This window comes from Peromyscus leucopus, chromosome 16_21, assembly GCF_004664715.2.
Source record: "Peromyscus leucopus breed LL Stock chromosome 16_21, UCI_PerLeu_2.1, whole genome shotgun sequence".
Lineage (NCBI taxonomy): Eukaryota > Metazoa > Chordata > Mammalia > Rodentia > Cricetidae > Peromyscus > Peromyscus leucopus.
The window spans coordinates 15,607,533-15,632,272 of NC_051084.1; the positions used below are offsets into that span (position 1 = coordinate 15,607,533).

General features: G+C 48.8%; 1 protein-coding gene across 1 annotated transcript in view; it reads left to right on the plus strand.

The window, feature by feature from the left end:
• Positions 1 to 24,740, plus strand: part of Trappc10 (trafficking protein particle complex 10) — a 61,952-nt gene that overhangs the window by 35,179 nt on the left and 2,033 nt on the right. Inside the window, exons 8-22 of the mRNA XM_028860456.2 lie at positions 1,520 to 1,666; positions 2,248 to 2,362; positions 2,716 to 2,792; positions 3,738 to 3,829; positions 5,577 to 5,717; positions 6,049 to 6,161; positions 7,725 to 8,239; positions 8,853 to 8,994; positions 10,261 to 10,419; positions 11,023 to 11,252; positions 12,693 to 12,793; positions 14,742 to 14,868; positions 16,174 to 16,344; positions 19,830 to 20,007; positions 23,797 to 23,991. Coding sequence (XP_028716289.1) covers positions 1,520 to 1,666; positions 2,248 to 2,362; positions 2,716 to 2,792; positions 3,738 to 3,829; positions 5,577 to 5,717; positions 6,049 to 6,161; positions 7,725 to 8,239; positions 8,853 to 8,994; positions 10,261 to 10,419; positions 11,023 to 11,252; positions 12,693 to 12,793; positions 14,742 to 14,868; positions 16,174 to 16,344; positions 19,830 to 20,007; positions 23,797 to 23,991 — 2,503 coding nt within the window. The remainder of the gene's footprint in view (positions 1 to 1,519; positions 1,667 to 2,247; positions 2,363 to 2,715; positions 2,793 to 3,737; positions 3,830 to 5,576; positions 5,718 to 6,048; positions 6,162 to 7,724; positions 8,240 to 8,852; positions 8,995 to 10,260; positions 10,420 to 11,022; positions 11,253 to 12,692; positions 12,794 to 14,741; positions 14,869 to 16,173; positions 16,345 to 19,829; positions 20,008 to 23,796; positions 23,992 to 24,740) is intronic.

A 24,740-nucleotide genomic window follows, 5' to 3' on the forward strand; every position in this document is an offset into this window, starting at 1 on the left:
GTCATCCCATGACCTGCTGCAGGCTTCCCGAGGGATAGTCCTTGTAAAGCCCTGTTAACATGTGGAGAGTCATGTCAGTCACATTACCCTTGCTATGAACAACTGACTAAATCAGCTAGAGGAAATACTTTTGGCTCACAGTTTTAGAGATTTTCACTTCATCATGACACTGAGAGTGTCTGATAGAGGTTCCTCACATCCCAGAGGATCAGGAAACAGAAGTAACCAGAACCAGGGGCCAGTCTGTTACCTTTAAGAGTTTGCCCCTAGTGACCTACTCCACCAGCTAGACCCCATCTCCTAATGTAACACAGTCTCCCAGATAATGCTACCAGCTGGAGGGTAGTTCAAAACCTGAGCCTATGGGAGACACTTCAGATTCAAGACGTAGTGTGAACTTACTTCATTAGCTAAAATGTTGGTAAGGCAGTATTTCATAATACAAGAACATTTTTTTTGTATACCATACAATACTAAATGACAGGCCCGACATGTCTTTGAAACAGTCTGAAAAGCTGTATGTATTTTGTGGACAAGTGTGTAAGGAGAGTGCATGTTTGTGGTTGTGTGCCTATTGCTCTCCAGTTTATTTCTTTAAGACAGAGTCTCCTGGGGCTGGAGAGATGATGGCTCAGCAGTTAAAAGTGCTGGCTCTTCTTCCAGAAGACACAGGTTTGAGTCTCAGCGCCCTTAACCATCTATAACTCTAGTCCCAAGAGATCCAGTGCCCTCCTCTGGCCTCGTTGGGCACCAGGCACACATGTGGTATATAGACACACATACAGACAGAACAAAACACTCTTTTATGTAAAATACAGTTAAAAGAATAATAATAAAAAGACAGGGCCTCTCACTGAACTGGAGACTCACGATTTGGGTTAGGGTGACCGGTTAGTGAGCTCCCAGGATCTGTCTCCACCCTACACCCTCCATTACTGAGGATTAAGTGCAGCCATGCCTGGCTTTTTATGTGGCTACTGGGGATTTGAACTCAGGTCCTCATGCTTTCAATGGAAACACTCTTACCCATTAAGCCAGCTCCATGGTGCCCCTCTTTCTCTCTCTCTCTTTTTTAAACGAATTATTTTTCTTATATGTAATCAAGTAAGTAGGAGAAATAATACTCCACAGTGAAGCATAATTCTGCTAGACACCTATGATGACACTGGAGGAGGGACTCTGCTATGATGGTTCTCTGTGCTGCCCTGCTCCAGAGGTCTTTCTTTCCCCAGTGTGTACAGGGGAGATGGTATGTTCACTTAGGCTCACAGACTTGCAGCCTGTAGTGATGATGCCTCTTAGTGAAGAACCTCCCTGTTCACCCTAGCATGAGAGGTGAAGATGCTGCCATCCTGAGGGACATGCTCTTATGGGGTCTTAGGACTGACCCCTTAGTGTGGCCTGCTTCTGATGAAAGCTTGTGATAGGTTGTCCTTCTGTAACTTTGTGGAGCTAAATCTGTGAGCACATAGGTGTGTGCTTACAGCAGTTTTATGTGCCCCTACTTGTGCCCTCATAGGTCTCTGTCCCTCCCGGTGCTCTGGATTGCTGGGTATTTCTGAGCTGTCTGGAGGTGTTGCAGAGGATAGAAGGTTGCTGTGACCGGGCACAGATAGACTCCAACATTGCTCACATGGTGGGACTGTGGAGCTATGCAATGGAAAAGGTACCTGCTACTGGGTGTGAAGGCTTTGCATTGTCTCTAAGGGTGCCTGTGTGGCACACAGCATGGGCTGTTTGCAGAAACCTAGCTTCTTTAGATGGGTTTGGATACTCTCCTGTCCTTACAGTGTGTCTGGACACAGCCATGGGTCGTAGTCTCTTAGTTCTTGTCGGCTTCTTTAGCAGATGGCAGGTGAGGCAGTGTCAGTGTCGGGGATGGACAGATGAGAAGGTGCAGTGGGCATGTAGAAATGCGGGGTGGGCCAGTCTGTGTTGTGAGTGGACTGCGGGGCAGGGTACAGTGGGGGGGGGTGTGCCCACAGAGCAGTAGCCCAGAAAGTGGGGCACAGCTAGCCGAATGACAGAGAGGATTCACAACATCAGCTCTGTGCTGGAACTAACCTAGAAAAGGTGTGAGCTTGCAGCAATCCCATAAGATGTGGGTACAATTCAGACAAGAATCATTTAGATAAGAAAGCTGTTTCTTCCACGATGAGTGGGAGTCGGGATTATATATTTACTATATTTGTGGATTGCCTACTGACTTAAGGCAAATGAACTGAAATTATGGCTTTCCCTCAACAGCTGAAGTCCTTAGGGTACCTGTGTGGACTTGTGTCAGAAAAAGGACCCAACTCAGAAGATCTCAACAGGACAGTTGATCTTTTGGCGGGCTTAGGAGCTGAGAGACCTGAAACAGGTATGATTGCTGCTGAAGCATAGTGAGAATGCCCACAGTGAGAGCACACCCTGCCAGGTGGGAAAGTGTGTGGGTCTGTGTGCCCCATTCACAGTCATTTCCCCATCCGAGTGTTCGGAGTGCAAGGCTCTGAGAAGTCTAATCTCAGAGAACAGTTGTAAGGGAAGGTTCTAGGCTGTTTCATAAGGTAGAAAGAAATAAACATTATAATGTGGGTCATGCTGATAAAGCTTGTGGTTTTGCGATTCCCATAAGCGTCAGGCGAGGTCACCACCGAGGTCTGAAATGGAGTCTAACACATATGACCATTATGCTGCTGCAGCATAAGGACACTTGCTGCCTTTGTGTTTCAGCCAACACAGCTCAGAGTCCTTACAAGAAACTCCAGGAAGCACTGTCATCAGTAGAAGCTTTTGAAAAGCACTACTTGGTAAGTATGGCCAGAGTCCCTCCTCTGCCCACAGAGCCTCTCAGCCTTAGCTGGTTTGGTTCTTCTGCACGGCCTTCTGAATTGGTGAGCTGCTACTTTAGACCCTTACTGTTGGCCCTGGTAGTTCACTTAGCGCACTGGGGAACAAACACTGTTTATACAAACATTGGTAATGGTTCACATGTTAGTGCCCTGATACCATAATTAGGCACAAACCCAACAGTGAAATAATTAAAATTTTGCTCAACAAAGGTTTTCCCCTTTAGTAAATAGAATGTGTAAGAACAGAAATGAATAATTTTCTTTGTCAAAAGCCCCCGTTTGTGCTTGGCAGAGCTGCCATGCTTGGTTTTAAAGGTTAAATTCAAGAGACTCCAGGAAGTAATGGGAGGTAGACCATGAAGTGGGAAGCCTCTGCACATCTGTTGGGATGGTGCTCCCATTCCATAAGCTGGTGGGAAGAGTGTCAGGACGGGTGCACGGACAGAAGCAGTGGGGAAGTGAGGTGGGCTACGCTTGTGAGCTCAGGGTGTCTTTCATCATGTGCTTCATAACACCCGTCCAAGTTACTGCCTTTGTATGGAAATTCTGGCATGTCATGAGACACTTTGGAAGGAGATACCAGGTGAAAACTGTTAATCACAGTATCCTGCTGCAGCTTTGGGAAAGTAAATGTAAGGTGTGCCCTAAGAAGTCAAGGACAGGTCTAGAGGGAGGTCTCAGTGGTTAAGAACATTTACTGCCTGTGCAGAGGACCTGAGTCCTTTTCCCAGGATCCATATGGAATAGCCTTACCACTATCTCCAGGGGGATTCGATGCTTCTAGTCTCCTCAGGCACCTGCATTCATGTGCACATACCCTCACCCACATACACAAAATTAAAAGTAAAAAAACCTTAAAAATAAACTCAAGTACGTAATTGTGCTTTTTTTGCTTTTTCACAGGACTTGTCCCATGCCACCATTGAGATGTATACAAGTATTGGGAGGATTCGATCTGCTAAGCTTGTTGGAAAAGATCTGGCAGAATTTTACATGTAATTGATGGTGACTTCTTTGATTTTAAGCATTTTACATGCATATGAGAAGATTTATACATAGAGTTAGTGTAAAGTTTGCATAACTTGGTAGATGGGAACAGGCAGAATCCATTACATTAGGCAGTCATCGTTTCTCTGAGTTTTTTCCAGAACCACATGGGGAGGTTTTTGGCTTATTACTTTAAGGGTTGTTATATTTAATTAACTTTAATGATACATATCTAGATACAGATGCACAAAACATTGTAATTAACTTGAATGAATAATGAGAAGTATTGCAGAGCTTACCTTCCAGGTCGGTAAACAGTACTTGGTCATGTCGTCTTTCTTTCAAGTGTATCACAAACCCTCTGGATGTAGGTGGGAGGGTGAGCTGGAGTGAGCACAGACACCTGCTAGCATTAGTGTTTGCATGTGATAAAATTGTCTGCTGAGGAAAGGCAAGCTTAGCCCGGCACAGTGGGATTCAGTTTCAACACAGTGTAAGAGATAGCAATTATAAAGGGAAGGGGAGCTTGTGTATTTGAAACAGAGTTTTGAAATCTGTACTTAAAGTAATTTTAGTAGATGAAACAAAAAAGAACTGGTGTGGATGGCTAGGTAGAGGCTTGTAGATGACTAAGTGGCTCCGAGTTTTCTGGAGCAGCCATCCCTCCCTTAGCTCATTCATGGTGGGGCCAGAGCTGTGAGCAAGTTCAAGGAGTCATGGTCCACTCCTGAATCTGGGGGAAACTATGCCTTTGGGTGCTGGGAGTTTAATGCACTTGACCGATGCAGAATCCAGAGGCACACAAGCCAATGCCAGGCACTGGCCTGCTAGTTAGAACCTGCAGACCCAGTTCAGCTTGGCCACATACTACCTGAATGACAGTTGGCCTCCCTCTTCTTGTTAAGATTCCCCAGACTCTGTAGGCTTATTGGAGATAAAGAGTGCTTTCTAGCACTAGAGGTTATGAATGAAGAGGTATGGAACGTTCTGGACCTTTAAAAACAAACAAAAAAACTAGGATTTGCAGGAGCAACAAAAGAATCCAGAAAAAAAAAAAATGTATTTTCCTGTTTAAATTTTACTTAATTTGAGAAACATTTAATTTGAAACTCAAGAATTCTAATTATGTCTAGAGTAGTGGAAATGAGGATTCCTTCCCAAGGATGCCCTGAAGAACTTGGCAGTATTGACTTCTGGCTAGCCCAGCATTCTAACCTCTGGGGAAGAAATGGGAGCCCCAGTCTCCCCGAAGTATAATAGGCCCTGGTGAATTTGTGCTGTAAACTTTACTTGGCTTTATTCTGAGCATCGATGCTGTTTCCTTGGACCTAGGAAGGCTTTCTCCTGGTATCACTTGTCTAATCTTCAGTGCTTTCAGTCTCTGAAACCAGCTTGTGTCTGCCCTGTCATATCTGACCTAAGCTGGGCCACATAGACTGTTGACATGGGTTCAGTGTGGTGTGGCAGCATGGCTGTGGCTGGCCACCAGGGCTAGGGACATGCCCTTCCCTTCTCCCAGCTCTGGTGTCCCACCTGCCAGTAAGAAAGTCTAGCTAGGAGAGGTGAGCGGTGCTAGTGTCAAGATGGCAGAGCAACAGCATGCTATCACTGTGAGTCCACTGCTCAGATGGGAGGGACCCTGGTGGGAAGGGCTGTGGGGGACTGTGGCCAAACTGTGGGCATGTGAGTGTCCGGTGGAGGTTGCAATGCTGGCCTTGTGATGCCTAACAAGCTTGTGTTTGCTAACTTTGCAAGGAGGAAAAGGTCGCCACAGAAGGCAGAGATGTATCTTCAGGGAGCTTTGAAAAACTACCTGGCTGAGGGCTGGGCCCTGCCTGTCACACACACGAGGAAGCAGCTAGCCGAGTGCCAAAAACACCTTGGGCAAATGGAAAAGTATCCTTTGAGTCCAGTGTTGTCCTGAAACAAGAAGTCACTGTCTGATTATGTGGTGGCATGGCTCACCATGAGTGTGCGGACAGCTCCTAGTCATGGGGAGAGAGGCCCTGCCTCACTGGGGTCCCGTAGAGCAGACCCAGTGTTCACTCTTATTAAACCTGAAGATTTTATTACATCTTTAGTTTCTAATAACGTTTAAACAAAATGACAGCTCTCCTTTGGGCTGTCCTTTGAAGGCAAGAGAGGCCGTTTGAAGCCCTTTTGCAAAACCCATCCTCCTCCTCGGGAGGTTCTTCCTCCTTGGGAGGCCCTTAACTCTCCACTTCAGCTACTTGCAGACCAGCAGCCTTCTAGCCAGCGACCATCATCTGACAGAGGAGGAGCGGAAGTACTTCTGCCAGGAGATCCTCAGCTATGCCAGCCAGCAAGAAGACAACCCAGGTGAGACCGGTGGCCATTGTGTCACAGCGTTTTCCATACAGGATGAAAGGAGGAGGAGCGGAGCCTTACCACCTGCCTGTGCAGCAGCCGTGGGTCAGTCTCCTCTCTTTCTCTGTGCTGAACTTGAGTGAAGCTGTGGACTTCACCTGGTTAACGTGCATCTGTGAAACACACGAGGACTCTGGACTCCTTATCACACAAGAGGCATTCACAGGGACTGAAGGACTCTGATACCTAGCTGGAGGCCCAGACTCAGGTCTTTCTGATTATCTCGAGAATGCTTCCATGAATTGCTGTAATCTTTTTTTTTTTTTTGGTTTTTCGAGACAGGGTTTCTCTGTGTAGCTTTGCGCCTTTCCTGGAGCTCACTTGGTAGCCCAGGCTGGCCTCGAACTCACAGAGATCCGCCTGGCTCTGCCTCCCGAGTGCTGGGATTAAAGGCGTGCGCCACCACCGCCCGGCTGAATTGCTGTAATCTTTATGTTTTATTTTTTGAGACATGATCTCACTAGGTAGTCCTAGCTAGTCTGAAACTCACTATATAGATTCAGCTGGCTTGAAGTAGAAACAGTCTTCCTGCATCTGCCTCTCAAGTGCTAAGTATGCATTATTGTGTGTGTGTGTCTATGTGTCTGTGTCTGTATGTGTGTGTGTCTATGTGTCTGTGTGTGTGTGTGTGTGTGTGTGTGTGTGTGTGTGTGTGTGTGTGTGTGTAGGCCAGGAGTGATGTCAGGATGTCTTTCTCACTCACTTCTCCACTTGGTTTGGAGACAAGGTCTCTCATTGAACCTAGAGTTTTCTGTTACTGGGCTGGGGTCCGGAGAGCTCTGGAATGTGCCTGTTCCTGCTCACAGTGCTGCGGTAACAGACGCAGACCGCTGTGCTTGGCTCGTATGTGGATGCTGAGCTTCCGAATGGAGAGACACGTGCACACACACCAAGCACTTGACCCACTTAACGGAACCCATCCCCAGACTCTCCTTTAGTGTGTTATTCCTGTTCCGTGGTTCTGTAGCATTGTACTCTTCCCAAACACCACCAAGGCACGTGGGCAGAGGAAGATAGAAGAGGCTGCAGAGAACACTGGGCTCTCACCCATCTCAGTGTCTGCTGTCCCCACTCCCGTCCCCAAACAGTAGGCAGCTGTCCCTCTGCTGTGTCCATAGTCTGGCAGACGCCAGGACTGACTTTGAGGGCATGGTGGAGCACTGGGCTTCTTCACTTTCTAAGAGCTGCTTGGGAAGGTGCTCGGGTCCCTCGCAGGTGACTCTGGGAGTCAGAGTGCTGACCAGTTTGAGTTTGAAATTAGGGAGCGGTTGTTCTTTGTTCCTCCTAAATTTGCCAAACAGCTGTGAAAATCTTCACTGCTGTTAATTTGCTCATTCCCAGACTTCTAGAAGTATTTGTTTAATCTGCCTTTGTGGTGTACGGAACTGGGGAGGTTGGAAAGCTTGCAGTCTTTGTTGTAAATAAACATCCCTGGTCCTGAGCTGGTAGTACACTGTCTCCCACTGCCCGCAGGAGCTATGGCTCGAGTGTGGGACATGGAGTGTGTGTTTGCAGGTCACAAGGTGGTGCTACCCATGCACTCTTTTGCACGGCTAAAGGATCTCCATTTTGACCCTCCCAACGCTGTGGTCCATGCGGGTGGTGTCCTGACTGTGGAGATAACAGTATGCAGCCAGATGCCTGTCCCTGTCCACGTGGACCAGATTGCTGTCAACGTCCACTTTAGCATTGAAAAAAACAACTACCGGAAGACAGCTGAGTGGCTGACCAAGCACAAGACTTCCAATGGAATCATCACCTTCCCAGCCGAGGCCTCCCTGTTCCCTGCATCTCAGAACAGCCTGCCTGCCCTGGAGTTGTCGGAGATGTTGGAGAGAAGCCCCTCTGATAATTCTTTGAACACCACGGGCATTATTTGTAGGAATGTCCACATGCTCCTCAGGAAGCAGGAGAGTGGCTCCTCTCTAGAGACACCCTCAGGATTGGCCCTGGAGGATGGGGCCCATGTGCTGAGGTGCAGCAGTGTGACTCTGCAGCCAGGAGCCAACAAGATAGCATTCAGGACCCAGGTATGGGTTGGGCTAGCTCAGGACATGGCTCTCAAGTGGGTAGAGACGGGGAGGGAGCCTGAGAGCACTGTGAGGCCCTCTGAGGCTTCCAGGTTTTTCTTTATCCTAGGGAAGATTCAACCTTTGTACTTACACAGTAGTTTGGCTGTTGAGGAGATTTTGAAGGTGACCATCCCTGTAAGCTGTTCTGTTTGGTGGCTGCCCAGATGTCAGGACTGTGCCCTTTGCTCTGATGGAACATGCCCTTTTGGTTTCACCTCATGGGAGGACAGGGTCTGAGGAAGATGTTTTTGCCTCCCCTGGATATGGTCTTGCCCTAGTGGGCCTCACACCTGCTGAATGTCTCCCTCATTACCTTCCCAGAAGTGTGCCATGAACAGGTCCTTACCCTGGGTCTGCCTCATTAGAGGCTAATATTGAACCAGAAGCATCGGTTGCTCAGAGGGCTTGAGAGCCAGAGCTTTGTTGGAGCAGCATGGGTGCAGATGTGATGCGCAGGACAGAGGGCTGAAGGGAAGATGGGTAGCTTTTGAGTGAGAGGACAGACCATCTCTACCTGGGGAACTTGTAACACAGAAACTGTCGTCTTTCCAAGTGCCTGTTTTGCCCCTAGGCCAAGGAACCTGGAACATACACGCTGCGACAGCTCCGGGCCTCGGTGGGCCCCGTGTGGTTTGTCCTTGCACACATCCACCCCGTTGTACAGTACGATGTGTACTCTCAGGAGCCTCAGCTGCATGTGGAACCACTGGCTGGTGAGTGGACCCTGCAGCCACCCAGGAAGCCACAGAGGGCTCCAGGGAGGGTCTCATACACATTTTCCACAGCTCCTGCTCCTCTGCTGTCTACCTGCAGGGGACTCCAAGAAAGGGTGGTGGGAATGGCCTGGAAGCCACTGTCTTGTGATTGCTAGCCGTCATGCATAGTAACCATGGCGTATCTGAAAGTAAGACACGGAGGTGTTCTGCAGGGACCTTGTACAACTGTCTCGATTTTGGTGGCAGCACACAGAGGGTAGTTCACACTCTGATCAGTTTCCCCCTTGAAGTTCTGAGAGGGCTTGACTCCACAGCGTGGCCCTAAGAAACCCCAGATTCTGTCCTGCTGGTAAGCTTTCAGAGTAGAAGGAGCAGCATTCACAAATGACTCCTACCATGTTCTGGAACACTAGAGAGGCAAGGTTTTGGACCTGGAACACCTTTGTTTGCTGTTTTCTTCCATACACAAACAAATTCAAGGACTATAGTTTTCTGATGCTCATCCAGATTCACACCAAGTGCACACACAAACCACACACACTCTGTCTTTCCATGCAGGCCTTGGCTGCCTCAGGAGGCCATTACCAGATGCAGATGCAGATCTTGACTTTAGCTTATCTAAAACAGAAGGAAAAACACAGAATGGAAAGCTTTTTCCTTTTTCTTTTCTTTCTTTTCTTTTCTTTTTTTTTTTTTTTGTTAAATCACCTCAGTTTTCTCTACTTCTTCATTTCCCAGCTTCTGCCTGGGCAACCAGCAGCCCTGGAGGGTCAGGCACAGCTGTCTCTAGGGGCTCTTCCATGAAATGCATGGGGGACAGTGTGAGCTGAGCTCCGAGGAAGCCCTGGCTCGGTCCCCTTCTGCCGTGGCCTTGTCTCCCTCTCCTGCCTTTCCTTCTTGTCTCTGGCCTCTCACCTTTTCCTCTGCCCTGGGGATCGCCTGCTCCATTCTGAGCAGCTCCAGTGCCCACTTCCTTCCTCTGTCCTGGAGCCGCCAGTCTGACTTGATAACTGGGTGAACACCATAATCTCTCACTCTGGAGCCCAGGAGACCCCCTCTTCCCTTGAGTGCACAGTGTCCTTCGTTCTTAGGGAAGTCCTGCTGAGTCCTGTGGCTGCCACCGAGGAAAAGGCGAGGCCGGGGGGAGTGGTGTCCAGGGCTAACAAGCTGCAGCAAAAGAAAGAAAAGCTCTTTTCACCTCTCCCCAGCTCCTGCCGCTGCTCTGGGGAACAGTGGTCCTAATTGCGGTCTTGTTTCATTTAGATAGCCTTTTGGCGGGCATTCCTCAGAAAGTCAAGTTTACTGTCACTACTGGCCATTATACAGTAAAAAATGGAGACAGCCTTCAGCTCAGCAATGTTGAAGCCATGCTCATCTTGTGTCAGGGGGAGAACAGAGCCGTGGTCTACTCTAACTCAAGAGGTAAGGCAGGCAGGTGCTGGTGCGCTTGTATTCACACATTTCGAGGATTGGGGAATAAACAGGCATCCCTGTCCTGACCCTTTTGTGGCACCTTGTCTTGTCCTCTGAGGTCAGCATTTGTAGATGACCTGAGCTAGCACCTGAGTGGGGCATACATATAGGGACATATACTGAGCATGGTGTATTCATTAGGTGCCACATGCTGCCAGCCTTGCAAGACACTCTCAGTGCAGTTTATAGCTGGACCATGTTCCACAGGGGTGCAGTTCTCCAGGCCCATCCACCCCACACACCACTGAAGAGCAGAAGCAGCTCCTCACCCTTTTAGGCACCATCCCTAGCCCTCATCTTCTTTTTCCTTGGGGCAGGTGTAGGTCTGCCCTGAGACGGAGCGTGCAGCCGTGTGGGAGCTGCCCCTGCCTGTCTGTGCTTTGAGCAGTGCCTGGTGCCAGCCTCCTGTGGAGCCCCGTCTTGGGTCTTGGATTTCCCTGCCTCTCCCCTAGCACTGTCCTCATTCATGTACACAGGACAGCGAGAGCTCAGCAGTGCCTCCCATTGTGCCTGTTCCCTACTTGACATGAGGTGACTTTCTGTCTCCCACAGAGGAGAGCTCCACTGCCTTACTCCGGATCCAGTCCTCTGACAAGGTCACAAGCATCGGTCTTCCCACTGCACCTGCGTACCACGTGATCGAGTTTGAGCTGGAGGTTCTGTCTTTACCTTCAGCTCCAGCAGCTGGTGGGGATACCAGTATTCTGGGAACACCAGAGCCCCACAGGAAGCAGAAAGACACACAGAGAACTGACCATTGCATGGTCACCACAGATCACAAGGTAGAGAGGTCTTGGCTTCCTCTGCCTGTCTGGGTAGGAGGAGCATGGAGTCTGTGCTCCCCTGTGTGCTCATCTGAGCTGCAGCTGCCATAGAAGACATCGAGTCTCTGATTTGATTGAAGTGGAGTCATCATGACACTGGGAGGAGGGTGGACCCATGCATCCTATGACCAGGCTGCAGGGGTTTGTGTCACACAGGCCCTGGGTCAACTCAGCCAGGAACATCTCTATTGGAGTGGTCTCTAGGGCTGGCACATGTTGACAGCTACTCAGATGGTTGCTCTGGTCAAAGGTGCTGCATGTGAAATCAACCCATGGAGTATTGCCAGGTGTGTCCACCTCCTGTGCCACAGGTTCCAATCCTGTGGCCCCTTTTGAGCCTCCCACATTGTGCAGTGTGGGTACAGGAACAGTAGGACAGGCCTCAGACAACATTACTTTAAATGCATTGTGGCTTAAGGTATAAAAATAGTCTCTGTAGAAGAGATTTTCCTTTCCAGTCTGTTGCTATGATAAAATACTATAACCCAGAGAGCTTATAAAGGAAAGCATTTGATTTGTGGCTTATGGTTTCAGAGGGTTAGAATCCATGACCATCATGGTGGGGTGCATAGCAACATGTAGGCAGACGTGGGACTGGCGTAGTAGCTGAGAGCTTACATTTTGATCCACAAGCATGAGGCAGAGAGCTAACTGGGAATGGTAGGCTCTTAAAACCTCAGAGCCTGCCTCCAGCGACTCCCCCTCAATATGGCCACACCTCCTAATCTTTCTCTAACAGTTCCACCAACTAAGGACCAAGTATTCAAACACAAGCTTATGGGGGTCATTTACATTCAAACCACTGCACAGTCTCTCAAGAGTAGTTAGGAAATTTCTCCCTGCACCCTGTGCAGAGAATGCAGGAGGTAAAGATCATCATCCTCCGTTAGTGGGAGATGTGGTTTGCACCCAATAGATAAAAGCAAACTCAAGACCTGCCCCTCTCCCGCCCCTAGGGAGTGTCTCTCTCTGTCTACACCATACCCTCACTTTGGTTGGCCTTTAGCTGGGTTCTGTCAGACAGGTGAAGTAATTGCATGATTGCTTGCTTTCCGGTGGCTCATGGTTGCTTAGAGCCTTGAGACATGCTGCACTGTGAGGTGCATTTGGAGTCTTGACCCCAGATGCATGAAACACAGGTGGTCTTGCTCTTTCCTGCCCGGATGCCTGTGCTGGGAGCTGAGCTGGTGTTCTGGGACCATTTACAATTCCGTCTCCATTTCTGGTTGACTCTGCAGCTCCTTGTTTTCCTTTTCACTTGTTCATGTGAAAATATGTCTAATAGAATTTCCTCTTGGGACAGTGGTGGTGAACCACAGTAAAGCCACTGCAGCTGGGCGGATGGTGGCAGAGTTGTGCTGTTGGACAGTGGGTAAAGGGGCCTCTGTGTCTTCGCAGGTGTCCATTGACTGCCCGTGGTCTATCTACTCCACTGTCATTGCACTGACATTCAGTGTGCCCTTCAGGACCACGCACTCTCTGCTCTCCGCTGGAACTCGGTAAGGATGGAATGGGGCCAGCTCTGCTTCTTCCCCCTGAACGGACAGGGTGCATAGCTTGTCCTTGTGTGTCACTGGGGTTTTTACACATTACTAGAGTAGCTCCCTGTGTCCTGGGTCCCCAGGCCATGTTCCCAGCTTCTCTGCCTCACAGCTGACATGTCAGTATAAAGTTTTAGGTGAAATCCAAACCAGATCTTGTTGGGGGATATTCGATCACACTGTGAACTTCGAGTTTGCATTTGCATTGATTAAATAAAATTAACCTTGGGTAGGAGGCCGAGTTAGTTGACAGAAAGTAATCATAGAGCATCAGAGGGCATCCAGGAGAGCTAGAGAGACTCGGAGTAGTAGGGATAGATTTGGTGCAGCACGGTTTTTCTGGTTTGGCGGAGCAGAAGCATGCGTCTTTCAGAGACGCCAGCTACTCAGCCTCTCTGAGCTCGCAGTTTTTCACCCCAGCCTTTGAATTGAGTCTATTCATAAATAGAATGATAGAAATTTAGGTAAAGCTACCTTTAGTGGCAATGACAGGGCCAGTGCCTGCGGGAACAGAATTCGCGCCAGGCTGCAGCCTGAGTGGCCAGGCTGCTGCTAGAGAAACAGGCCGGTAACTGCAGAGTTGCAGTTGCTGGCTGAAATAGCAGTAGATTAGGACACAGCCACTGTGCCGAGGTTAAAACAACAAGATCTTCAACTACTGGCTTACTGTCAGATTCCGCTTGTTCAACTTCTACAAGGTGTTATGTGCTGAGCTGCCCAGTGCATCCTCATAGTTTTGTGTAGCTAGTCCTCTGTCGTAGCACCTTTGGTAACTGTCAGCTACTTCCAGGGTAGAGTTTTTAAAGCACTAATACTTGGGGCCTTGTGCTTCTTGGCTGTTCCATACTCTGCCGAATGCTCAGCAGGGGCACGTCTGAGTGCTCTCACTACAGCAGTATCCCAGCCCCAGATGCTTCAGCTATGAAGATGTCTTCCAGCAGGAGCCAAGTTGCCTAGCTGAGCACTCCTACTCATCAAACCTAGGGCGAGTTTAGAGGTGACAGCATAGTGTCAGGGCCACACAGTGTCTGCTCTTCCTGCTTTAAATGACAACGCTGGCACCACCTGACTCTTACCTCTCACTGTCACAGTCCTTCTTTCTTGGGGACTGACGGGTTTGGGTAAGTTTTAAGAATGAAATGTTATACCTCCAGTATTTTTGCTCTTCATGTAACACACAGCAGAGAAACATTCCATGCCAAGGTTGAAACCCTCAGTAATCGCTAAAAGAACACGGCTGCCTTTTTGAAGCGGCTGAAAAGCCAGCTGTAATTATACTTGTCTGGTTGCTATGACAAGAGCAACTTAAAGGGTTTATTTGAGCTCAGTTCTGGGGAACAGTCCACCATGTCAGAGAAGGGATGGCAGCAGAGCAGTGGACGGCCGGTCATGTTGTGTCACAGTCGGAAAGCAGAGAGAGATGAAGGCTAGTGCTCCACTTCCTTTTATCCGCTGGGATGCCCGTCCATGGAGTGACACCTCTGAATTGAGGGTGGGCCTTCACCTCCGTTAACCTGATGTGGACAACCAGCCATCTTGGACATGCACAAAGATTTGTTCCCATGCTGACTCTAAGTCTTTCTTAAAGACTTGCTTTTCAATGTCCTCCAGATAACAGAAGTGAGCAGGGAGAACCTGAAGTGGGGAGGATAGTCAGGCTTCTCCCAAGAACCCCACTGGCTCTTAGACACTGCGCAGTGCAACACATCAACTCACCGTCCTCAGGGCCATTGTCTCCCAGACTGCCTGTTTGAAACGAACCTTTAATGTGTCCCGGATGAAAGCCCCGACACCAGTCACTCTTCCTGTGTTCTTTCAGGATTCCCTCCAGCAGGGGCTCCCTTTCACATAGTCGAGACATAGGGAGTAAGAGTCCTGAGTGACCTACTTTGTTCCTGTGCTTTAGGAAATATGTGCAAGTCCGTGTCCAGAACCTGTCAGAACTGGACTTTGAGCTGTCTGATAGTCGTCTGGAAGACATGGGTCATGCTACTGACCTGAGGCTGGAACCCCTGAACACGCAGTCTCAGCAGGTAACTGCTCTGGTCTGAGGGCCGGACTCAGGGAAGGAGACCAGAGGGACTGGCTGCAGCTGAGCAGAGCCTGCAGCTGATTTGATGAGCTTACGGGCAGCAAGGAGGGCCTGGGTCAGAGCCGCACTGGTGCCGTGTGCCTGCGTAGTTCACCTGTGGAACAGGTGGGCTTGGAAGGCTGAGGGGACAGCAGAGGGCACAGGAATGCCTTTGTCATTTTAGAATTCGCCCTTGAGCTCGCCCTGTCCCATGTGGGATTATGTAAACAGAGGCTTGTGTGTGACCTTAATTGCGTGCAGGCTGTCACCCTGAGACAGTGCGGTCCTGCGCTGCTGTAGGTAAAGGCCTACCGTACTCTGTTGCTGTGAGAAGCCCACATCTGGGCCCTCGCTCCCTGGCATGTTTTGCCCTTTCCTGTGTCCTTTTGGACAGTCAGTGTTGCTGGCTGTTGCTCAGAGGATTCCTGGTGTCTCGTGACTGTAGCTTCAGTGTTTTCAAGGCTTCCCCACTGATATTTATTTGGCCATTATCACCTCTCTGTTGAACCTGTCCCTGAGCCTGTAGGCATGGACCCTGGTGTTTAGGCCATGTGTCTGGCTAGACTTGTTTCTGAGTTATTTTATGTTAATAGGAAATGATTGCCACGATGTAAACTGGGTGATGGTCATGTTAACTATCTGTCACTGTGATACAGTGCCTGAGAGCAGTCACCGGAAAGGAAGGAAGGTGTCTTTGGTTCCAGAGGTTTTAGTCCATGGTCACTTCGCCTGGTTGCTTTGGGGCCTGTGCAGAGGCAGCACGTCATGGAGGGGAAAGCATGGTAGAGCAGACCTGCTGTTGCCATTACCTCATGGGAACCAGGGGGAAGAGAGGAAGGCAGGCAAGACCCCAGTTTTTTTTTTTTTTTTTTTCATATCCTTCCTCAATTACTAACCCACCTCCTGAAGTTTCCACCATCTCTGGTTAGTGCCATTGGTCCAGATTTGACAGTGGCATTAATGCTCCATTATGGAGCCATGTAGGGAGCTTGCTGTGTACTAATAATGATTCTGAAAGCTCCTTTTCGTGATCTCTGATGCTGAGAGTGCAGGAAGTCATAAAGCAGACTCCTTTTACCAGCTGGGGGCCAGGTTCTGTGTCAGGCCAGGCAGGCAGGACTGAGGAGGCAGTGGTAAGTGCTGATAAAGCACAGGAACCCACAGGCTCCCAGCAGACTGCCTGACACATGCCCCTTTGCACAGTGGAAGGCCCATGTCCTCTCCAAGGCCCCTGGCACTGTGACCCAAGTCGTGCTTCTCATTGCAGCTTATCCACAGCAAGCAGTCCGTGTTCTTTGTCTGGGAGTTGACGTGGACGCAGGAACCTCCCCCTCCTCTGCACTGCCAGTTCTCTGTGGGGTTTTCCCCAGCTTCTGAAGAGCGGCTGACCATCTCCTTGAAGCCCTACACTTACGAATTTCACGTGGAGAACTTTTTTGTATGTAACGCACTATTGGGAAATGGAGTGTGGGCTGGAAGCACAGGGCACTTCGTGTTCTTGATACTGTCGAGGTTCAGGGGGATTCTTTCAATATCCTGGAGCCACGGCTCAAGGAAGGTTGGGACCTCTGAGCAGCTATTCCGTGCCTGTCCAATCTGTGGTACTGTGTCCTGGGGTACAGCTGCTCCAACAATGCTGATGATGTGTGACCGAGACCCCTGCTCTGTCCCCCTGCTGTCATCGGAACAGTCTGGGGACATGGTGAAGCCATTTCATCTCCATCCTGAGCTCCTGCCCCAGGCACTGCTTTCAGATACAGAACAGCAAGTGTTGCAGGACAGCGTCACTTCCTCATAGTCCACCTCTTGTTGGAGTTTGACTGTGCTGCTCTGAATGGCCAGGAGCTGGGCACACGGCCTTGCTTGGGGTTGGTTCAGTCAACACAGTCCCTTGACCGTGTGCTAGGCAGGTGGAAAGGCATTTGTGTTTACAGTTCTTGACACTGTTTCTTTTTCTACCTCCCTCAAACCAAATCAGTCTAATTGTTTTGAAGCCCATGTCTTCAACTGTGTACATTAGCCATAGAGTTAAATATAACCAGCGTGTGGCTTGTTTGTATGTAGTGCCGTCACTCAGCTCTGATAGGTGAAGATCGGCAGCAGGACTCACTGGTGCGGAGGAGGTCTGACTTGCTCACTGTCCATGTGGCTTCTGCCTTCCTCTCATGCCCAGTGTGCAGAGCTTCGCCTTCAGGGTCCTGCAAGCTGAGTACAAGGTTCTAGTCACGAGCCTTTGTCGGGTGGCTTTCTGAAATGTATTCTTAAGATTAAGAATCAGATAGGACCTTTGTGTGGAAAGCTGTTGAGGTGTCTCTCTGTGTGACAGTGCTCACCTTTTAAAGTGCGCATTTCACCGTGTTCTTACATTCAGCTACGTGAACACTTTTCAGATCTTGTTGGGGAACACTTTGTGTCCCAAAAGAACCTCTCTCCATCCACGTCCACACCTCATTTCCTCCTTACCCAGGTGAATCTGTGAGCTCCAGGCAGGTCTGCCTGTGGATCTACGCTTCCTCAGAGTTTCCCACCCCGATATCATGTGACACGTGACTAGCATCCTTTATTAGCAGTGTCCTCAAGGCTCATCCATTTGGAAGCACATCAGGACTTTATTTTTATTTTTTTCGAGACAGGGTTTTTCTGTGTAGCTTTGCACCTTTCCTGGAACTCGCTTTGTTAGACCAGGCTGGCCTCGAACTCACAGAGATCCACCTGCCTCTGCCTCCCAAGTGCTGGGATTAAAGGCGTGTGCCACCGCCGCCTACATCAGGACTTTAGTTCCTTTACCCATGTGCTATTTCACTGCAGATGGACCACATGTCCATCTATTTCCAGTGGCCAGAATCTTCCATGTTGATAATGTGCTACTGTGATAATGATGCTAGGGAAATCTACTCGTGAGTTCTTACTCAGACACACATAGACACATAACTGGTTCTCTTGAATAAGTACCCCAAGTGGAGCTGGCTCATAATGTAACTCTGGGTAGGCTTTTGAAAAGCTGCTGGACTCCAACAGCTCTCCAGGAGTCCTGGTCTACCTTCTCACAGTACTGCAGCTGCTGGTTCCTTGGTCAAAACCATCCTGCAGTGGTTGCAGAGTGTGTGTCGGGTGGGGTGGGGAGTTCCCACGAGGCCAGGTGGTACGTGGCTTTGTAGTTACAGGTCATCTGGAGAGATGCTGGCTTGAGTCCTCTGTCTGCTGACATGGAGTGGTTTGGCTTTTCATTATTCGATTGTAACTTCTTGGTATCTTCCCGGCATCTGTCCCTTATTGTGTGTTACTTGTAAACGTGTACCCCTTCTTCAGTTAGCATTTCACTCTTGATGATATCCACAGAAGCACAGAGTTTTTACTTTTGATGAAATCTAACTTTTTTCCCTTCAACACTTGAATCTCCGGTTTCAGATCTAAGAATCTATCACCGCTGCAGTCAAGGTCAGAAAGGTTTCTAAGGGCTTGATAGTCTTGGTGCTTGTGCTTATGTTTTTTGTTGTTGTTGTTGTTTTTTTCATTAAGAAAATTTTCTTCATCCATTTTACACACCAACCAAAGATCCCTGTCGTCCCCCGTCCCGCCCCCACCCCACTCCACCCCCGCTCCCCATCTGCTGCCGCCGCCGCCACCACCACGTGTTTAAGTTTTGTGTGTGCCACTCTGTTCTGTGACTCATCAGTTGCCCCTGTGCTGCTTGTCGAAAAGACTGTGCCACAGGACGGTTTGACACCACTGGCTGCGGCTGGTAGTTTCTTACTGAAAAACCCAGGTTCTAGTCACAGACTTGCAGAGTCAACAGTCAGGGCAAGCTCTTCCTGCAGCCATTGGCTTTTCTCCAGAAGGCAGGTTGAGAGGATAACTTGAGATCAGCTCCGCTGCCACCATCGATGGCACTTTGAACCCTTAGGAAATGTGTCCTTTGGTAGGGTCAAAACCATTCCACCCAGTGGATCCCTCTAATGTTTGGTGCAGGATGTGTGAACGGGCAACCTTGTATCTCTGCTGAGTACCTCAGAGCTGGCCTCTGTGAATGGGCTACTCAGCATTCTGCTGCACCCCACCTCACCCCAGTCAGAGGGCTGGATGTATGTTCTCATGTCTGCGTGTGTCAGCTCCTGGTGCCCCATAATGGAAGAGCAGCAGGAGACCAGCCCATCGGATTGGTGGACATTTGCCTTTTCTGATCAGACTTAATTGAATGATTGATAAGTAAGTCATTACCAAGGCTGTTTGAGAACTGGTCTGGCCTTATGAATCCCCAGAGAGTTGTCATCTTTCCATGAATCTTCAGAAGAACACAATTCTCGATCTCAGATATCTCCTTTGAATGGCAATGCATTGTACTCTGTTGAGATCTGCCGTGTGGCCCCTCACATGCCAGGTGCAGAGTGCCTGGCTTCTGCGCTGGAACTGCCAGTGTGTGATGTATGTTTCTCGTTTCTCACTTGTGCACAGCAGCAGGCAGGTTGGGGATCTTTTTTGGTTTGTGTTGGGCAGCTTGTGTGAAAAGCCAGTGAGAATGAGGCTGGTAAGGAAAAAGGAAGTTATAGACTGAATTAGATGATACCCAGGGGTTTGTGTTAATTTTACCAGTTCTGGTAATGATGTGTTTTGGTAAGAAAAACATCTATTTTTTCGTAATAGTCAGTATTGACATAAGAGAGGAAATGGCAAGTTGTCTGGAATTTGCTTCAGAATATCTTAGGCAGGATTTAGAAACCCTAATGGATACTTAGATCAAACAGATGAAGTAAATATTAATAACCTTGATGTGGGAGAGACACATGGAGGGTTACTCCACTGCCCTTGCTCCCATGTTTGAAAATGCCTGTATTCAAAAGGCACCTAAGAGCCCTGGCCCTCAGCAGCCTTTCCTCTGGCCACTCGGATAAGTAGTCCCTCATCTTGTCTGTCCTTTCCTTCCAGACACTGTACAATGTGAGAGCTGAGATCCTCCCTGCTTCAGGGACTGAGTACTGTAGGACAGGCTCGCTCTGCTCCTTGGAGGTGTCTATCACACGGCTCGCCGACCTCCTGGATGTGGACAAGGATGAAGCCCTCGTGGAGTCTGAGGAATATTTTTCCACAAAGCTTATGTACGAAGGTAGGCCTCAAGCTCTTCTTGATGGTGTGATGCTCCATGGCCTTCAGTGAAATGTGGCGTCCTGGGAGAGAGTGTTCTAGAATCAGAACATTTGCCTGATAGATTCATGATACAACAAAGCCATGGGCTCACTGAACACAGCTTTGTTATTCATTGTGTTCTGACAAGCGTTGTGCAGCAGTCTGGGGACTCAGGACCATGGATGCATCTGCTCTTCGGTGTAAGGTTCGGAGCCCCACCATTGCCCTAATGCTGTATCAGTATGCTCCCGGCAGCTGAAGCCCTGACCACACACAATCCTCTCTTCCCCTCTCCAGGCCCTGCAGTTCTCAAAAGCCCCTTTAATGAATCAGATGTTTATTATTTTTAAAACAACAGTGGAACCAGCAGAATGGCTCAGCGGGTAAAAGAACCTACCATTGAAGCTCCTGCTTGATGGCCTAAGTTTGACCCCTGGAGCCCACAGTGGAAAGAGAGAACCAATTCCCAAATGTCCTCTGACGTCCACAAGCGTGCCATGTCATGCATATGCCTGTGACACATGCACATACATTAATAATAATGTAAAGATTTTATTTTAACAAAACACCAGTGTTCTAGGTGTGGTGGCACGTGTCTGTAACACCGGGACTTGGGAGATAGATAACAGAAGAATCAGGAGTTTAAGGCCAGCCTTTGTTACAAAGTGAATTCTAGGCCATCCTGGGCTACTTGAGATTCTATTTCATAATCAGGATTGGAGAAGTGGCTTGATCACTAAGAGCAAGAACAAGGACCTGAGGCCAGTCTCCAGAACCTACATAGAAAAGCTGAGGTGGTGACAGACACTTGAGATCCCAGTGTGGGAAGGCCAAGACAGGCAGACCCTGGTGCTCACTTGCCTGCCAGGCTAGTCTACTTAACATGATCCAGGCCAGTGAGAGGCCGTGTCTCCAAGCAGGGTGAATGGTGCCTGAGGAATGATGGCCATAGTTGACCTCTGGCCTCCACATGTGCACACATAGGAACATACATATACACATGAAATAAAGCAGGGCTAGCAGAAGGCCCAGGAGTAACAGTGTGCTTTCTGCACAGTCTAACAATCCCTGAAACCCACTCTGGAAGGAGAGAACTGACTGACTCCCAAACCTGTCTGTCTTCTGACCTCCACGTGTGTACGGGGACATGTGTGTGCCTGATTCACACAGTGTGAATATCATCATGTACAAACACACAATAACAATAAAATAGTACAGTGAACACATAACATATTTTTCATGAAAAGTCACTATTCCCAAGTAGAAAAATAACAGTACATGTGATGTTCTGGGGTCTTTCACCTCTTTGCTATCTAGCTGAGTCAGAGGTAACTGAATTTCTGTGCCTTGTCTGTGTCCACTCTGAGGAGAAACAGTGTATAATTGAAATACATGAGGAAGCCTTTACAGATCACCACTGCTTGGAGTCTGAAATGCTCATTTCATGCAGCCTTCTCATCTTCTGTTTTGAGTGGATCTTTGGCCAGGTGTCACTTTGTAGCTTCATGAGTGCACCATTTCCCAAGTGTACACATCTTCGAGTTGTAGACGTATTTCATTTCACAGCATCAGAACCCACATCTGAGCAGCCCAGCTGCCCAGGGGGAGCTGGGGTTGTCCAGTACAGAGGCATTCATACAGCTTGCATGCAAGCTTAGCTAACTCCAATTTTTGCTTAAAGTCCCAAGTTTTTTCAGTTAGGATAAAGACTGACTGGGGATTATGGGGGGCGGGGGTGAAGGGGCTGAGATGGTCTCACGCTGTAGCCCAGGCTGGCCTGGAGCTCATGGAAGTTCTCCTGCCCCAGCCTCTGAAGTTCTGGAATGACAGGTGTGAATCACCATGCCTTGTTCTAAACTGTTTTCTTTGACATGACATGCCCACCTCATGTGGTTCATTTTCAAGAAAGTATTTGCTAAATACTAGCACTGATTACCATAGTTTGCAAGTCATTATCTCACGTACCGAGCTATTGTGAGGAATGCCCTGTTGAGCACAGTGCAGAACACTCTACACGCTTCTGCGCTCTGCTACCACCCTGCAGCTGAGAATGTGAAAAGCATGAAGCACCAGGCTGAAGTAGCTCAGATGTCCTCAGCTACTGATGATGGGGTAAAACAGTGAACTCTAGTTACACATGGTGTTTTGACTGGACATCTTTACCCCTCTTCTGAAGAGGTTACACATTGAGATGGGGACAGTCTCAAGTGAGAGCATTACAGGAAGGGGAATGGATTAGAGGTGGCAAGGGTCAGAGTGAGGGTAGGCAGCCTGTGTCTGTGGTTCTCTGGAATTAGACCAAAAGAAGTGCCTAATCCAAGTGCCTTTGAAGGAGGTGGGCCTTTGAAGACCGCTGCCTGGTGGTCATGCTGTGCCAGTCCAAGTTCCCATTGCATTTGAGACTGCACAGTAGTAATGTGACTGCTTGGTGGAGGAAGTCCTTCCATACTGGTGAAAAATGTGAGGGATATGATGGTGACTGTGGCCTGTGCCTTCATCAGGACCAACATGAGTGTGGCATGGAGGCAGCAGCCTGGAGCTCACTTGGAGATCAGGGCACCCTGCAGCCGTACTTTGAGACCTGCCTCCCTGCCTGTTCTGTAGCATGGGCTGGCATCATGACAGTCCTACCTGCCTCTGTCGCTCCTGGCCTTCAAGTCACACATGGCATAGAAAGCTGTAACCTCCTTGTTGCTCGTCTGCTTCTTGTGGGAAGGATCTGTTCCTGCTCACCATCCTGGCTCCGGGCTGGGTTAGGATCACCCTAGATCAGTCGGGGTGACTTTAAGAAGCATGTGGATCAGCTGGGCAATAGTAGCGTACACCTTTAATCCCAGCACTCCAGAGGCAGAGGCAGAGGCAGGAGGATCTCTGTGAGTTTGAGGCCAGTCTGGTCCCTATAGTGAGTTCCAGACCAGCCAGACCCTGTTTTAAAACAACAACAACAAAAATCTATGTTGATGAAGCTGCCACATACTTAGGCCCTGCTGTGTCCAAAATGTGCCACAGTGATGCAGTGTGTGCCACCTTTCCACATCCTTGGGAAGCATCTGAAGGCTAGTGTCACTATTCTCACTCCAAGAAGGGTCACACCCAGGACCAGGAGCAAGGCAGTGTTGGCCAGCTTTCTATCACTGTGACAGATGCCTGTGAAATCCAGAGGAACACATTTTCTTTGGCTGGTGGTTTCAGTGGGTTCTACTCACCATCAAGCTGGCTCCATTGCTTTGGGACTGAGGCGAGGCAGAAACAAGGCGGCTGGGGAATATGATGAAGGTGTCTGTCTGCTCACTTCATGACACTCAAGAAGCTGAGAAGAGAAAGGATCTGTGGACAAGAGAGACCCTTCCAAGTCACATCTCCAGTGGCCTTCATCCATCCAGGCCCCACCTCCTAACAGCCATTTGCATGAACTTATCACTGGCATCCTTGTGGTGTGACCCTGCAGTAGCACCACCAGTTGAGGAGCAAGCCTTCGACACGGGAGCCTTTGGGAAGTTTGAGATCCAAAGCGCAGCACAGGTCACTGGTCTTTGCAATTACTCACAGACAGATCTGTCTCCTGCCACCTCCAAACAGCCTCATTTAACACTTCACTTATCTGATGGAAAAGGTGTTTTTTGTCTGCATCTAATGTGATCCTGTCTAAACTAGAACTAACTGAGTGTTTCACTAAAACAGTGGTGTGCCTTAATTATCCGAACGCATGCTCACTGGAAGGGGGTCCCACTCTGCTGTCTGTACAAATGCCGTGTCCTCCTCATTTCAGTTGTGGACAACAGCAGCAACTGGGCTGTGTGTGGGAAGAGCTGTGGTGTCATCTCCATGCCTGTGGCTGCCCAGGCCACTCACAGAGTCCATATGGAAGTGATGCCTCTGTTTGCTGGTTACCTCCCCTTGCCTGATGTCCGACTGTTTAAGTACCTCCCCCATCACTCTGCTCACGCCTCTCAACTGGATGCTGGTAAGGAGTTTACAGAGGAGCAGAAGCTTCCCTCCTAACAGAAAGTGGGTCATGCCTAGTAACCCATCCCAAGTGGAAAGTACCGCAAGTTAGTTCACTCACTGCCCAGACCCACTGAGCATCTGAGCACAGCTTCACCTCCAACCCCTACCGTGCAGAACCACTCGCACAGAGCCTGGTTAAAAGTACAGATGTAGCTGGGCTTGGCTGCCCACACCTTTAATACCAGCACTCGGGGGGCAGAGGGAAGCCTGGTCTACAAAAAAAGTTCCAGGACAGACAAGGCTGTTACATAGAGAAACCCTGCCTTGAAATGGATGGATGGATGGATGGATAGATAGATAGATAGATAGATAGATAGATAGATAGATAGATAGATAGATAGATAGATGATAGATAGACAGATGATAGATAGATAGATAGATGATAGATAGACAGATGATAGATAGATAGATAGATAGATAGATAGATAGATAGATAGATAGATGATAGATAGATAGACAGATGATAGATAGATAGATAGACAGATGATAGATAGATAGATAGATAGATAGATAGATAGATAGATAGATAGACGATGATAGATAGATAGATAGACAGATGATAGATAGATAGATAGATAGATAGATAGATAGATAGATAGATAGATAGATAGATAGATAGATGAAGTGCAGATATAGACGAGATGAGATTCCCCAAATTGTGGGCTGCACAGTGTTCTTAGTGCTGTCCTGATGTTTCCCAGCCGT